We start from the raw sequence: 16645 nt of genomic DNA, 5'->3' as shown, positions 1-16645 counted from the left end.
GGAAAAAAACAAGAAACCCCCCCACTTTGTCACAGTGACTTACTTTGTTCTGTCTGTTACTACTTGGAACCACTTAAATCCTACTTTCTACATTTTATAAAATCACTTTTTACTTATTAATTAACTCAGAGTATGTGTTAATACCTGGGGGAGCAAACAGTTGTGCATATCTCTCTATCAGTGTTATAGAGGGCGAAAATTTATGAGTTTAGCCTGTATAAGCTTTATATGGGGTAAAACGGATTTATTTGGGTTTAGACCCCATTGGGAGTTGGGCATCTGAGTGTTAAAGACAGGAACACTTCTGTTAGCTGCTTTCAGGTAAACCTGCAGGTTTGGGGTGAATAATTCAGACCCTGGGTCTGTGTTGGAGCAGACGGGAGTGTCGGGCTCAGCAAGACAGGGTGCTGGGGACCCGAGCTGGCAGGGAATGCAGGGGGTTGAGGTAGTCTCTGGGCACATCAGGTGGGTGGCAGCTCCCAGGGGCTTTCTGTGATCCAAACCGTCACATGTAGTTAATTGAAAAATTCCTTATGTACCCCGTGGGTTGCCCCTGGCCCCGGCCCCTTACCATGCTCCTTACCCCCGCCTCTCCCCTCTCTCGAAGCCTCAGCGCGCTGCGGCCAGGAGCTGCCCTCGACAGCGCTGCAGCGGTGTGGCTCCAGCGGGACCTGAGCTTGCAGCCCCGCCCCCTTACCACGCGGCTCGGAGCGGGAGGAGCTCAGGTCCCACCGGAGCCACGCTGCAGCGCTGTCCAGGGCCGCTCCGGGATGTGGCGCACTGAGGCGCCAGGAGCGGGGCCGGGGGGGGGGAGCCTCAGACATTCTCGTGGGGGCCCCTGCAGGACCCAGGGCCTGGGGCAAATTGGCCCACTTGCCCCCCCCCTCTGGGCGGCCGTGCCTGCCATATTTACTATTCTTTCGACACATCGGGATGGTTTGTTCCTGCAACCGCAACAAGGATTCTTTAAAATACAGCCAGCTCTCCTGGACCCCTTTCCCCCTCATGTTATTTTCCCAGGGGATCCTGCCCATCGGAGGGAGTCAAAGTCTGCTTCTCTGAAGTCCCGGGTGTCACGGACTCACAGATCGTGCCCATTCCTGGCCCCGTGTGGTCCGTGAGGGGTGCCCCTTTCAGAGCGACAGCCCTTCTCGGGGGTCCACTCTCTCTCGGGGTCAGGCCCCTCCACCTCCTGGAGCCGCACCTCTCTGAGCCTTAGCACGTCTGTCTCTGCCATGGGCCCTCTCAGGGAGTCCCCTCGCTCTGGACCCCCAGGACCTCCACCCCTGAAGGGGTTGATGCCCCCCCCCCCCCGGCCCTGTTCTCTAGCCCGGAGCGACTCTCAGCCAGTGTAAAACAGGAGGATTTATTTAGTGTCTGAACCCAGCACATTCCCTGAACAGTGGGAGGGGAGGGAGATGCCATGATCCCCACAGGTGGGGAGGCTCTGTATGGTTGCCAGGCATCTAGTTTTTGCCCAGATTACCCAGTTGAAAAGGGACCCTGGCAGTGCCAGTCGGCACCACCCAGCGAGGTGACGGCAGCTCCCTGCCTGCCCTGGCTCCGCACGGATCCCGGAAGCGGCCGGCATGACCGTGCAGCCCCTACACACAGGTGCGATCAGGGAATCTACGCCCACCGCCCCCGCCCTGAGCGCTGGCTCCGCAGATCCCATTGGTCGGGAAACGCAACCAATGGGAACTGCAGGGGCAGTGCCTGCAGGTGTGGGTAGCGCGCTGTCACGGAGTCCCCGGGCGATGCTCTGGAACTGCTCCCCACAAAGCCAGTCAGGACTTTGGGGAGCCTCCTCTCCCCCGGAGCAGACTGTCTCCAGGGCAAGACGCTCACACGGCTTCACCTCCTGGGTCTCTCCTGGGAGCATTCAGCATATGCCCCTCTGTGGCTTCCCCAGGACCCCGCCTGGGCGGACTCGCTGTGGGAAGCGCACGGAGGGGCATATGCTGAATGCTCCCAGGAGAGACCCAGGAGGTGAAGCCGTGTGAGCNTTTAATTATCAGAGGGGTAGCTGTGTTAGTCTGAATCTGTAAAAAGCAACAGAGGGTCCTGTGGCACCTTTGAGACTAACAGAAGTATTGGGAGCATAAGCTTTCGTGGGTAAGAACCTCACTTCTTGCATCTGAAGAAGTGAGGTTTTTACCCACGAAAGCTTATGCTCCCAATACTTCTGTTAGTCTCAAAGGTGCCACAGGACCCTCTGTTGCTTTTTAGAGGTTTATTAGATGACAGGAACATGGTCTAAAACATGAGCTTGTAGGTACAGCGAACGGGACCCCTTCGCCAGGTCCATTCTGGGGCGAGCGAGGCAGACACCCCCGTCCTCACTCACTTCCCATCGCCAGCCAGCTCCAAACTGAAACCCCCTCCAGCCCCTCCTCTCTGGCCTTTATCTCTTTCTCGGTCCAGGAGGTCACCTGATCTCTTTGTTCACCTTTAGCTATCCCCTTGCAGGGGGGGAAGGGCCCCAGCCATTTGTTACCAGAAGACTGAGTGTCAGTGATTTATGCACACTGGCCTTTCCCCACCACCTAGAGACTTCAGAAATGCATAGGGGAAACTGAGGCATCCACACAGTATTCAGAGGAAACATTAAGAACAGTCCCACTTTGTCACACGCGCACCTCGCACATCCGCCTGGCTGCGCCTCTGCCTAGGGGCCGGACGTACCGGCCGCTTCCGGAAGCAGCGCAGAGCCAGGTCAGGCAGGGAGCCTTCCTTAGCCCCTCTGCGCCGCTGACTGGGGTAACTGCTGCCCGGCTGGAGTCCGCACCCCGAATCCCCTGTCCCAGACCCGAGCCCCTCCCAGACCCTGCACCCCAACCCCCTCCTGCACCCCAACGCCCTGCTCCAGCCCGTAGCCCCCTCCCACACCCTGAAGCCTTATTTCTGGCCCCTTCCAGAGCCCGCACCCCCAACTGCAGCCTTCACCCCCTCCCACTTCCCCAGTGAATCACCCTGCCGCCACAGCGGCCGAAGGGGAAGTGGGCGGTTGCAGATGGGAAGGGAAGTCTGAGCCGGGAGGGGCCCCATGGGGCTGCCCTGCCTGTGGGTCCTGGTCCCAATGCAGATGCCACCCTGCCCAGTTCAAGGCAGGTCCTGGTGCAACAAAGGACAATGGGGCAAATCCCCAACAGGCTGGGCGGCCCCTGGAGAGCGATTCTCTTGGCAGGTGAGAAGGGGGAACCCAGGTGTCTGGGACACAAATGCATCCAATAGAGAAGAGCAGAAACGAAGGTAGAGGGGCTGCGGGTCGGGAGTGAGGGGCTCTGGCAGAGCTGGGAGGGGGGAGACCAGGGCTGGGAGAGCAGGGGGCTGTGGGTCGGGAGTGAGGGGCTCTGGCAGAGCTGGGGGGGGGAGACCAGGGCTGGGAGAGCATGTGCACAGACACACACGCAGACATGTGACACCCACACAGAGACACGCCTGTGTCCCGGACACAGACACACACAAAGACACACGTAAGCTGCACTGACACAGCTGTGCTCACACACACACTGATACACACAGCTGCAGAGATACCGCTGTGCGTACACACAGAGAATGCACAGACACAGCTCAATACAAACACACACACACCATGCCCAGGCTGGGGTCCAGGGGAAGGTGTTTGGGACGATGCTGTCGCCAGCTCGATGTCGCTGTCTGTGTCCCTGGTGCAGCCCCAGCCTGGGGGTCCCATTCCCCAGGGGCCCGGGGCAGGTTCCCCCAGTCGGGGGCTGAGCTCTGGAAGGCCGGGCAGGAACCGGCCCAGGCCGGGCCATCCTTAGGATTTATGGGCCCCTGTGCAGTATTATTAACTGGTGCCCATGTGCCCGACGGCAGCCCGGGCTCGCCTGTGTATGTTAGAAAAGGGGGGGGGGGTCTTTTGAAGGCTTTATTAGGAAAACTGAATGTCTGACGATCCAAGCGTTTAAGGCTAAAGACGAATACTCAGACTGTGCATCTAAAAATCTATGCAAGGATTTTTCAGAGATGTGAATTTATAATCTTCTGCAACACACGATTGAAATATCTTTAAAGCAAATTTTAAACTCGGGTCCTGCAGAGTGACATGTTCGGAGTAACTGTGACAGTGACGCACAGCTGGTTTTGTCAGTAAATTCAGAACCTGTCAGTGTATCCCTGGGGGTCGGCAAACGCCTGTGAAATGGCTTCGTTACCCCTCAATGGCTCGTTAGCGGTTAGGGCCGGCTCCAGGGTTTTTGCCGCCCCAAGCAGGAGGGAAAAAAAAAAAAAAGCCGCGATCACGATTCTTCGGCGGCAATTCGATGGCGGGTCCTTCGCTCCCAGAGGGACTGAGGGACCTGCTGCCGAATTGCCGTCGAAGACCCGGACGTGCCGCCCCTCTCTTCGCTGGCCGCCCCAGGTACCTGCTTGCTCCGCTGGTGCCTGGAGCCGGCCTTGTGCTGATGGGCCCGGCCGGCTGGAGGCTTTTTCACTTTCAGTTCCTAGATCCCCTCTGGAGGAACCTCACCAGGCCGCAGCAGCCAGGGGTGGTGGGAGTGTGCGGAAAGGGTCAGAACAGGGATAGGAAGGGGGCCCCGACTGACCCCCCACACCCCGGCCTCTCGCTGCCCAACTGAGACTTTCCTCCCCCCGCAGCCTCTGTCCTGGGCTCCTGCCTCCAGCCGGCGCCAGCCCAGACCCCAGTGACCATCGTCCTCACCCCGCCGAGCCCCGTGGTGGGAGGGGGCGTCAGTCTGGCCCCGCAGAATCTGCCACAGGACGTGCTGGTCTGCAGCTGGTACCGATCAGCGACCACTCATGAAAGCAGCCGGATCCTCACCTACTACCCACCTCCTGCCCCTGATCAGATCCCTGGCCCAGCCTACACGGGGCGGGAGATAGCGGGGCCGGGCTGCACCCTGCACATCGCGGGGTTAACGCTCAGCGACACCGGGAACTACACGGTGCTGATACAGAGCCGTACTGGTACTAACCCTGTCCGCTCCATCAGGGTGGTTCTGCGCGTCTCTGGTAAGTTGCCCCCACGGGAGCTGCGCTGATCCCAGGCCATGTGCCCCCCCCGCCCCGCCCCAGCGATGGGGGTCTGGGGATCTCTCCCAGGGATCAGCGTGGCTGGGTCATGGAGGAACCTGCCCCCAAACACAGGCCCTGCCCTGTACGTGGCATCCCGGATGGGGAGTGACACCCCCCCCAGCCCCCAAACAGCAGCTTCTGTGGCAGTTGGTACAATCTGCATTAACCCTTGGCCCACTGCACAGACCTCCCCACGCAGACCCCACTCCCCAGCCCTCCCTGGAGAGAACCCAGGAGTCCTGGCTCCCAGAACCCCACTCTTTCCCATGTAGCTGTGTCGCCCTCCAATGAAGTTTGCAGCTGGATAACAGCTCACTACTGCCGCCAGGCGCCTGGGTCTGAATCCTCCACAGGGCTGTGGGGCAGGAGCCCCGTACAGCGAGGGCTCCCCTGGGGGTCAGGTTGGATCCAGCCACTCCCCCCAGTGATGCTCTCTCTGTTCCCAGAAATGCTGCCCAGGCCCACGGTGACGCCTGACCAAACCCAGGTGCTGGAGAACGGGACCTTCACCCTCACGTGTAACAGCTCCCCCAGCGCCGACACCGTGCTCTGGCTCCGGGACGGGGCATCCCTCATGCCCAGTGAGCGGCTGGGGCTGTCCCCTGAAAACCGGACCCTCATGGTGCCGAATGTCACCCGGGGCGACGCCGGCGCCTACCAGTGCGAGGTCGGGAACCCCATCAGCTCCGTACGCAGTGAGCCCAGCACTGTGATGGTGGCCTGTGAGTAACTGCAGCCCCGTCCCCCGGCCGTGCTGCCCCTGGCCCTGCCGGCATCACCCAGCCACAGAGATGCAGCTGCCTCTGGGGTGGGGCAGGGTGCTGGTTAAACAGGGACCCCTCACTGGTGCCATCCATCCGCTGACCCTGTCCCTCTCTGTGTAGATGGGCCAGACTCTGCCAGGATAGACCTGCCCGGACCCATTGCCCTGACCTCGGGTCCCCTCTGAACCTGACGTGTGTCTTTGACTCCGTCCCAGCCCTGAGCTATCGCTGGGTTCTCAACGGCACCGACACAAACGAGACCAGGATAATCTTGCCCTTTAACTCCACAACCTGGGCTCAGCAGGGCACGTACGAGTGCCAGGCTCACAACCCCGTCACCGGCCGCACTGCCTGGGCATCTGTCGCCGTGTGGGTGACAGGGACGGGTGAATCCCGGGATGGAGCAACGCGCTGCAGACACAGAGATCCAAGGTCTGGCACCAATGCCCCAGTGTGGCGCTAGGGGGTGCTGGGCTGCAGGGAGCAGGGTGGGGGGATTGTGGCTGAATGTCTGATCCAACCCCCCCCCACATCTCTCCTCCAGACGCCCCTCGTCCAGCTCTCTCTGCCGGGGCCGTCGCTGGGATTCTCATCGGGTCACTGGTGGGGGCAGCACTGGTCGGAGTCGGGGCCTATTTCCTCTGTGAGTAACAGCCCCGCCCCCTGGGAGAGCCAGGACTCCTGGGTTCTCTCCTTGGTTCTGGGAGGGGAGTGGGGTCTAGTGGTTAGAGGGGGGAGCTGGGACCAGGACCCCAATTCCAGCATCTCTGATGATTCCTCCCAGCCTCTCGCTGCCGGAACAAGACCCCCAAGAAGAACGGGGCACCCGTCCTGGTGTACGAGAACCTGCCCCTTACAGCCTGGGTGGGGCCAGTGGTGAGTGACAAGGGCTCAGCCCCTCCCTCTGCTATTCCAGTCCCACCCCCTCCTCTGCGGGTGCCACTCATGTTATGCAGACAAAACTACACAGGATCTTTTCGGGGGGGGCAAGGCAAAGATGCCACATTTATTATGATAACAATTTGCTCTAGTGTGGCGTCTGACGAAGGGGGCATTCACCCACGAAAGCTTATGCTCCAATACTTCTGTTAGTCTTAAAGGTGCCACAGGACCCTCTGTTGCTTAATTTGATCTATAACCACTAGCTAATACCTTAATGCTTATATATATATATACACACACACACACACACACACACACACACACACACACACACACACACACACACACACACACACACCCCCCCCCCCCCCCCCCTGATGTTCTGCAGCTGCTGGATAGTTACTAGTCCTGAACGTAGCTTGAGTTCGTGGCTTGATTTCACAGCTTGGGTTCGTAGCTTGTGGCGGTAACTGGCCAGGAAAGCCGGGCACAAGGAAGGGCCGGTCTCTGTCGGGCGCACCGATGCCCTTCCATGTTGGCAGCAGAACGTTACCCAAAGTCTTCCATCTCCCCCATCCTTTTTGTAGGCTTTAGTTTGAATCCAGTGTCTATAGGTCTTGCTGTGTCACGCTGCCTCTGGGGTCGGTGTGATTAGGGTTACCATATGTCCGGTTTTTCCCGGACATGTCCGGCTTTTCGGCAATCAAACCCCCGTCCGGGGGGAATTGCCAAAAAGCCGAACATGTCCGGGAAAATGCCGGCCGGGCACTTCCCCTCCCGCAGCGGCTCTGCTCCTCCCCTGACTCTTCGGCTCTGTTTAAGAGCCGGGCTGCCCGAGCACTACCGGCTTCGCGCAGCCCCCGTGCCTCCGGACCCTGTGCCGCCGGAGCCCGGGAGGGGAAGTGCCCAGCTGGGGGCGCAGGGTCTGGAGGCATAGGGGCTGCCCGAAGCCCAAGCGCTACTGGCTTCACGGTTTGCCGGGCAGCCTCCAGACCCTGCGCCCCCAGCTGGGCGCTTCCCCTCCCGGGCTCCAGCTGCGCTGGGGAAGCGCCGGCCGGGGGCGCCGGCAAACCGTGAAGCCGGTAGCGCTCAGGCAGCCCTTTTCGCGTGGCTGGGAGTGGAAGGGAGTAGGGGGCGGAGTTAGGGCGGGATTGGGGCAGGGAAGGGGCGGAGTTGGGGCGGGCTGGGGTGGAAAATGGGCGGGGCCAGGGCCCCGTGGAGGGTCCTCTTTTTTAATTTGTTAAATATGGTAACCCTAGGTGTGATTGATCACCCATCAATTGCAGACCTGACTTTCAGCCTGGGACCAGGCTTTGATCTTCCTTCTATTGTACCTTTGTTCTTTTCTTTTAGGGTGGATTCTTCTCACTTTGTCAGGGCTGTTGTCTGCATCTTCAGCCCTTGGTATTTCCACTTCACTTTATCAGGCTGGGGCTGGAGGTTGATTCCACACATCTGAACTAAACTAACAAGACTACAGCAGGGTTTGCAAAAATGAAGGTTGCAGACAGCTTACAAAATGGAGTGAGCGTTTTAAAATGGAGTTTGAGTTACAATATGGCAAACAGTGAACAGAAGTTACACCTTAGAGACTAACACATTTATTTGAGCATAAGCGTTTTTCTGTGTGTTCCAGTCTATGCATCCGAAGAAGTGGGCTGTAGCCCACGAAGCTTATGCTACAATAAATGTGTTAGTCTCTAAGGTGTCACAAGTCCTCCTGTTCTTTCTGCGGCCACAGACTAACACGGCTGTTACTCTGAAACCTGAATTTTGAAACAGTTCAAGTTTCAGTGATTTAAGCAGAAATTGGATTGAAAGTGAAACTTACAAGGGCAGCTGGCTGAATTGTGGCTCTTAACAAGCATTTTAATTGTTAATTAGCCAGTTTTAGGGTAACTGGTTTTATGAATCAATGTTGTTTCGTTCATAAAACTTTACCTATGAAGTTACATTAATAAAGTGAACAATTAAAAACAATTTCATTCATCAGTTCTACACTCAGTCCCGACCCGCAGCCCCCTGCCAGTTTACCCTGCCCACTTTGGGTGCGGTGCGGGGGCTTACACAAACCCTAGGTCTCATTGACTGTCCCAGGGTCCCCCCCACCCCGAGCTCGGCTGAGGGTCTGGGGGGGTCTCTGGGGTCTGGTGCTAACGACTCTCTTGCCTCTGCCTCCCCCAGGCCCAGCCCGGGAGCCCCCCTGATCCCAGTCCCACATATCAGGTGAGTGCCAGTATCCTCCCCCCTGAGGGGGGTTCGGATCCAGTGGGGGAAGGGGGGAGATGCTCCCCCACAAGCCCTATGGCTGGGAATGGGGCTGGTTATCACATCCCCGGGGGGGGGCAGAGTGAGCCAGAGGGGGACCAGCCGGGAGCCCCAGGGCTGAAGGGAAGGGCTGGGGGGGACCAGCCAGTGGGGGAGGGATGGGGCCCCCAGGATGGGAGGGGCTGTTAGGCCCCTGGAGTAGGAGGGGCTTTTGTGGCCCCATGGGGGACGTGGAGGGCTGAGCCCTGCAGGGTGGGGTCCCCGTTTCTCCCCCGGGGGTTCTCTGGCTGAATCATCCCCATTTCCCCCAGATGCTGCAGCCCCGACAGCCAGACGTGTATGAGGAGCTGAAGAAGTGACGCCCCCTCCTGCCCCCGGGGCATGCTGGGAAAGGCACGTCCCTGAGCCTGGGTCCCGCCGCCCCGGGGTCGTCCCGTCGATGAAGCATTAGAGGGCAGGAACAGTCACCGTCCGGCCCGGGGGGTCCGTCCATCCATCTGTCCATGCTGCTTCCCTGGGGCCCATCACCGCAGCGTCTGGGCCCCTGCGAGGAGATCAGAAAGTCGGCGCCTGTGACTGGCTCCAGCTCCATTGTGCCCAGCCCAGGATTTGGCTTGGTGACGTCTCATGACCAAACACCCCCAGCCTGGGCACGTGCCCTGTTCTCTGCCCGCCTGACCTGAGCCTGGCACTCTGTGTCCCACACCAGGCCGCGGGAGCTCCCCACTGCACAGAGGGGCCCGGGCGGCTGAGTGACTGGCCTGGGTCCCACGGGTTGACTGTGTGTTTTGTGAATTAATTTCATTTGCTGACGCCTAGTTCTTGTGTTATGAGGAGTAAATAACAGGAGCCTCCAGCGGCTCCTTCTCCCAGCTCTGGGCTCTGGTCCATACACTCAGCCTGGTTTTCTCTGTCAGGCCTGGCCGTGCCGGGGCTGAGCGGGGCACTGGCTGGGGGGGGGGGGCACTGCCCAGCCGGGGGGTCCGGGGCGTTGGGGGGGGGGCGGGGAGGGGGGCCGGGGGGGGTGGGGGGGGCAATCGCTGACCTGTCGAGGGCTGAGCGGGGGGTTGTGCTGCCTGCGGAGGGGGGTTGGGGGTCTGACCTCCAGCAGGGCCAGAAGAGGCTCCTCACAGGGGGCAGGGGGTTGTGAGGGGCCTGTGAGCCCGGCACCCCGGGAACCGTCACACACGCGCAGCCCAGGGGTGCAGGGGGAGCAGAGCGGGAGCAAAGGCCCCACCCGCGAAGCAGCCAGACCGCGGGAGCCCCCGGCGCGATCCGGCCCCAGCCGGGCTGGGCACTCGCTGCTGCCCCCTGCTGGCGAAGTGCGGCCCAGCGCCCCGCAGGGCTCAGCCGGACAGGGGCTGCTCCGGGAGGGAGCTCTCGGCCCCCCTCCTGGTGAGCCGGGGGGCGACCCCGCTGGGCCAGGCCTGATTAGCACCCCTGGGCTGGGACCCTCTGGGCTTTGCCCTTCGCTGCAGCAGGACCCAGGGGCGCTGGAGCCATATGGACAGTGGGGGGCTGAGAGCCATTGACCCAAACTGCAAACCCTGCGTATGATGGAAACCACGTCCGGCCAGGGGTGCGGCAGCCCCCTAGTTCCAGCACCCAGGACCCATCTCGATCCAGTGGGGGGGGGGTCTGTTCTGTGAGCCTGGACCCACAGGCAGGGCAGCCCCACAGGGTCCCTCCTGGCTGAGACTGTCCCCTCCCAGCCACACCCGCCCACTTCCACTTCGGCTGCTAGGGAACAGTGTGTGTGTGTGTGTGTATGTGCAGTCTGGGGGGGAAGGGGGTGACTCTGCCACTTCCTGGGTGTGTCTGTCACTGGGTCTCACGCTCCTTCACAGCCCCCCCCCCGCCCCGCTCCTGCTGGTTACCCTCGGCCCCTCCCACCGGGTATTGCTGAACCAGCCGATTGCTGCATTTCCTGCCCATTCTCTGCACCGCCCTCAGCTGGGAATTGGGGGTGGGGCAGAGCTGGATGTTCCCAAGTCACCAGAAACCAAAGTGTTAACAGTATGGCCCTGTTGTCAGTAGGGACCAGAGTTAACATCACAGAGCCAGGGATAGGGCAGCTGTTGGCTCTCCCAGAGCGATTGGCTCAGGCTCTCTGCAGACTCAGGCAGCGCTGCTCATACCTGGGTTTTCTGTGAGGCCTTCCAGCATGCACTGGGCTCCCAGCATGCACCGGGCTCCCAGAGTGAGGGGACTCCCTGAGGGGGCCCACAGCAGAGACAGACGTGCTAAGGCTCAGAGAGGTGCGGCTCCAGGAGGTGGAGGGGCCTGACCCCGAGAGAGAGTGGACCCCCGAGAAGGGCTGTCGCACTGAAAGGGGCACCCCCCACAGACCGCATGGGGCCAAGAGTGGGCCCGACCTGTGAGTCCGTGACAGTGGCCCGTCCACGAGAGGAGAAAGGCGTCCGGGATCGAGCCTGGCTGTGGTTCAGGAAGGAGCAGAACTGCTGACACTGCTTGCTGCTCCGTGTCGTGAACGGTTGATCTGGGGAGCGCCCCACCTCTGGAAGATATTGCTGATGACGTCTGGGCAGAGAGACCACGCGTGGCAATGAAAGGACCTGCTGAGGCGATCGGCCAGTTTGTTTTGAGAGCCCGGCAGATACGACGCCTCCAGCTTATCGAGTGGGCGATGCAAAAGTCCCACAGCCCGAGGGCTTCCTGGCTCAGGGGAGAGGAGTGGGCACCACCCTGTCTGTTTATATAGAACATTGCTGTGGTGTTGTCTGTCGGCATCGATACACATCTGCCCTGGAGCTGGGCATGAAACGTCTGGCAAGCGAGACGCGCCGCCCGTACGTCCCTGACATGGACGTGCAGTGATCGTTCCGCCTGGGACCATAGACCCTGAGGTTCCCCATGTGCGTTCCCCACCCCAGCACCGACGCGTCCGTGACCAGCGACAGCGATGGCAACGGCTGGGGTTTGGAGACAGATGTTCCTGCACAGGCTGGTTGTGAATCGAGCCACCACCGGAGGGACTCGAGAACCCGAGGAGTGAGCGTGACCAGTCTGCCTGGATAGTCCCGGTTCTGCCTGTGCACATGGGGCAACCACGCCTGCAGGGGACGGAGCCGCAGCCTTGCATGCTGCACCACGCAGGTGTGAGCTGCCATATGTCTGAGCAATTGTAGGTCATTTCTGGCCGTCATGGTGGGGAGCCGGTGGAGACCTTCCATGCTGGCCCTCGTAGCTAGAAAACGAGACTCGGGCAGGAACGACCTGGCCTGAGCAGAGTCCAAGGGGGCTCTGATGAATTCTATTCTCTGAGTGGGGATTAAGGTCGACTTCGCCACATTGAAGATGAGACCGAGTCTGAGGAACGTCGCACGCACCAGGTTCATGTGTTCCTCCACCTGGGCTCGGCACCAGCCCTTGATGAGCCAGTCGTCCAGATATGGGAAGACTTGCACCTGATGCTTTTGAAGGAAGGCTGCCATGACCGACGTGCACTTGTTGAACACCCAAGGGGCCGCCAACAGGCCGAAGGGGAGGCCCGTGAACAAATCACAGAAAACGTCTGTGTGATGGGATTATGGAGACGTGGAAGTGCGTGTCCTTCAAGTCGAGGGCAGCGAACCAGTCCCCCAGATCCAGGGAGGGAACGATGGAAGCCAGGGAGACCATGCGGAACTTCAATTTCTTCATGAATCTGTTGAGGTTTCGCAGGTCTAGAATGGGCCTGAGCCAACCCTTGGTCCTGGGGATTAAGAAGTAACAGGAGAAGAAACCCCTGCCCCTGAACTCCAGAGACACCTCCTCGACCGCCCCGAGCTGTAGGAGCGTTTGGTCATGAGAAGGGTCCCTGAAGAGGGACTGGGTGGGCGGGAGGGAACAGAATTGGAGAGAATATCCCAGTTCTATCGTGCTCAGAACCCAGCGGTCTGAGGTGATTTGAGGCATTTCTGGGAACAGTCAAAGGGCAGGCCCTGGATTGTGTTCTGGACCTCATGAGGGAGCCGTATCAAATAATATACTTCTCTTTCCGAATTTATCCATTTCATACATGATTCTTATATCTTATCAGTCTGAATTCCTATGAAATTAGGAGGTGTCAAGGCATATGAAATGTGTTTCCTAATAATTATACGTAGAATAAGTTTTGCTGAAATGCAAGAAGCTGACCGGCCTGTATCCAGTAAGACCCGCTAAATAGCTAAAAGTATGATCAGTTAAGAGTAAGTCAGCATAAAAGCTGGCAACCTTTGGCACAGATAGAAATGGTCCCTGAACTTTGGGGAACCGAAGGGAGGAATTACACACACTGCCGGGTACACCACAAACCTGGAAGTCACCAAGAGAGCCTAGGTTGGCAGTTTTTGGAGTGAGGTAATATGAAAGAGTAAGTGTCATAATCCACTAACCTATAGGATAAGGGTACCCATAAATTCCTTAGGGTATGGAAACAAGATTTGGGTACAGTAGGTTGGGCCTGAATTACATAGTGTCAGGATCCTATAAAATACCATGTAAGGATACCTTAGGGAGCTTTATATCTACCTATCATTCTATTTTCCATCACGCTATCAGCTCAGGTTGTGCATTCCTAACCACTGGGGAAGCCAGCACCATCGTGTTATCGGGCATACCAAGAGTGAGGCTGGTCCTCCACCTCTGTGATGAAGTGGGACTGTTCTTAATGTTTCCTCTGAATATTGTGTTTGTGCCTCAGTTTCCCCTATGCAGGTCTTCATTCTCTAGGTGGTAGGGAAAGGCCAGTGTGCATAAATGGCCGACACTCTATCTCCTGGCAACAAATGGCCAGGGCCCTTCCCCCCTTCAAGGGGATAACTAAAGGTGAACAAAGAGATCAGGTGACCTCCTGGCCCGGGAAAGAGACAAAGGCCAGAGAGGAGGGGCTGGAGGGAGTTTCAGTTTGGGGCTGGCTGGGGACGGGGAGTGAGGGCAGACGGGGGTGTCTGGCTCTCTGAACCCCATAATGGACCTGGCCAAGGGGTCCCGTTCGCCGCTGTCCCTACAAGCTCTGTTTTAGACCATGTTCTTATCATCTAATAAACCTTGTTTTACTGGCTGGCTGAGAGTCACGTCTGACTGCGAAGTGGGGGTGCAGAACCCTCTGGCTTCCCCAGGACCCCACCTGGGCGGACTCGCTGTGGGAAGCGCACGGAGGGGCAGATGCTGAATGCTCCCAGGAGAGACCCAGGAGGTGAAGCCCTGTGAGCTTCTTGCCCTGGAGACAGTCTGCTCCGAGGGAGAGGAGGCTCCCCAGAGTCCTGACTGGCTTTGTGGGGAGCAGTCCCAGAGCATCGCCCGGGGCCTCTGTGACAGGGGCAAAAGGCAGGAACGGGGGAAGTGGAGGGGGGGAGTGGAGCTGGCACGAAGCACCTCCCTTACCCGGTCCAGCGCAGGTATGGGGCACAGGGTACGGCCCCTTTGGCACCGTGCTCCCTGTTTCCTGCCAGCCCTGCCAGCCCCCGGGGGGAGGGGGACTCACCTGCCCTCCCCACCCCCCACTGCACCTTCACCTGGAGGCCGTGTCGAAATCTGGTCCCTGCTGCAACAGGGAATCTGGACACAGGCTGCGCAGATGTCTACAGGGCCCCCGCTGGCTCCCCCGCAGCCCTGGGGATCTGGTTCTGGGAGGCGCTGGGGGGGACACAATGGGGGGGGTCAGGCAGGGCACTGTCGGGAGGCAAACCAGACTCACAGCAACCAAAGCCAAACCCCAGAGCCCCCCAGGCAGAGCTGGGACAGGGCAGGAGACTCAACCGGCAGCTGGACCCCGACACTGACACAGCAAAGGACAAGCTGGTCTCCCCAGTGACCGGCGCTAAACACCCCCCAAATCCCCCCCACCTACCTCCTCTGCACCCACCCCTGTCACCCCCTGACTCAGCTCACGGTGATCCCCTATCATGGGGCGGGACTCACCCCTGCGGCGCCTCCTGCTGGTTGTCCTGCGCCCAGGCCATGGGGGGACTGTGCCCGGAGCCCCCAGCCTGCAGGGACGGCCTGCGCCCGGAGCTGGGTTATAACACAATGGGGGGCTGGGGGCAGGGCCCAGCTGTGGGTCTGTAATTGCTGAACAGACATGCCCACGGAGGTCGCGTGTGGGGCCTTTGCTCTCGCTCTGCTCCCCCTTTGCCCCCCGGGCCGTGTGATGCTTCCCGGGGTGCTGGGCTGTGAGGCCCCTCGCGACCCCCTGCGCCGGCCCAAGGAGCCTTGTCTGGTCCTGCCGGGGGTCACCTCCCCGACCCCCCCCCCAGGCATCACAACCTCCCCTCAGCCCTGGGCAGGTCAGCGATTGGCCCCCCAACCGCTTAGCAGCCCCCTGAGCACCCAGCCCTGGCACTGCCCACTGGCTGAGTTCCCAGCTTCCCCCCAAGGCCCAGAACCCCCAGCTCAGCAGTGACCCCCAACCCGCACCCCGCTCGGCCCCAGCACGGCCAGGTGTTACAGAGAAAACCAGGCTGAGTTTATTGCCCAGAGCCCAGAGCTGGGAGAAGGAGCCGCTGGAGTTAACGGGACAATGGGTGAGATGGAGAATAAACTGGGAACGCGCTTCCCAGTGCCCCTACGTCCCGAACCCACCCCTGGCAGCTCCTGCGGGGTTCGGCTCCCCCCAGCGTCCAGCTCCCCCCGACTCCCAGCTGGCCAGGCTCCGACGCTCCCTGCAGGAGACAAACCCGCTGGCAGCCACTCCCCTCGGGGCAGGACCCTGGGTGCCCCCGTGTGACATTATTGACATAAACTATGACCATACAGATCATTGGTGCAACCAACCACTGTTATATATTTACACCTAATCTTGTAGAAAGGCGGTCCAGCGAGATGTCTATGGAAAGGTTCTGGTTTGCTGGTTATGATGATGCTGTCTGTAGGTGTGAATCATCTGGTAGTTGAAGTTATGAATTTTGGCTCTGTCCTTGTACCTCAAATGTATTTGATTCCAAGTAGCCTCAGTGAAGCATGTGGTTGGCTTCTTGAGAAGGGGCTATTCTCAGTAAGTGCCCAGTCAAGAAACACTTAACCGACAATGGACTTTGGGAGACGCCAATCCACATCTGAGCTTTCCTGGGAACCTTCAAACTAACATGGAAACAATGGCGTCGGCCTGTAAACCGAGTCATGCACGGACATGTGACTTGCCCATGTGACTCCAACTTCCATCTTACTGCTGTGATTTTCCACAGTAAGAACAAAGGGGCGACCTTCCATGGGCAGAGACTATAAAAGGCCCTGGAAACACTCCATCTTGTCTTCAATCCACTTCTGAGTTCTGGAGGAACCTTGCTATGTTCTTATGTTCTTCTTATGTGCTACAAACTGAAGCTCTGAACAAAGGACTGAAGGACCCATCCCAGCTGGGGATGTTCCAGAGACTTGATTTGAACCTGCAGTTTGTTCTATCGCTGCTACAAGCCTGAACCAAGAACTTGGCCATTACTGGATGTCATTGATTCCATGTAACCAATTCTAGCTCTCATCCAGATCTTTTTCCTTTTATGAATAAACCTTTAGATTTTAGATTCTAAAGGATTGGCAACAGCGTGATTTGTGGGTAAGATCTGGTTTGTATATTGACTTGGGTCTGGGGCTTGGTCCTTTGGGATCAGGAGAACCTTTTTTCTTTTACTGGGGTATTGGTTTTCATAACCATTCGTCCCCATAACGAGTGGCACTAGTGCTGATACTGG

The 16645-nt window shown here is 59.0% G+C and overlaps 1 protein-coding gene across 1 annotated transcript in view; it reads left to right on the top strand.

Annotated features, from left to right (window-relative positions):
- Window positions 1-3026: 3026 nt before the first annotated feature.
- Window positions 3027-16645, top strand: part of LOC117888981 (carcinoembryonic antigen-related cell adhesion molecule 5-like) — a 30074-nt gene continuing 16455 nt past the window's right edge. Inside the window, exons 1-6 of the mRNA XM_034792778.1 lie at window positions 3027-3187; window positions 4621-4995; window positions 5505-5780; window positions 6367-6465; window positions 6607-6698; window positions 8889-8930. Of these exons, the coding sequence (XP_034648669.1) occupies window positions 3133-3187; window positions 4621-4995; window positions 5505-5780; window positions 6367-6465; window positions 6607-6698; window positions 8889-8930 (939 nt within the window). The 5' untranslated portion in view covers window positions 3027-3132. The remainder of the gene's footprint in view (window positions 3188-4620; window positions 4996-5504; window positions 5781-6366; window positions 6466-6606; window positions 6699-8888; window positions 8931-16645) is intronic.

The sequence above is a fragment of the Trachemys scripta genome, chromosome 16 (genome assembly GCF_013100865.1).
Source record: "Trachemys scripta elegans isolate TJP31775 chromosome 16, CAS_Tse_1.0, whole genome shotgun sequence".
NCBI classification, from domain to species: domain Eukaryota; kingdom Metazoa; phylum Chordata; order Testudines; family Emydidae; genus Trachemys; species Trachemys scripta.
The sequence above is the reverse complement of the archived record's forward strand: the minus strand, read 5'-3'. Positions and strand labels throughout refer to the sequence as shown.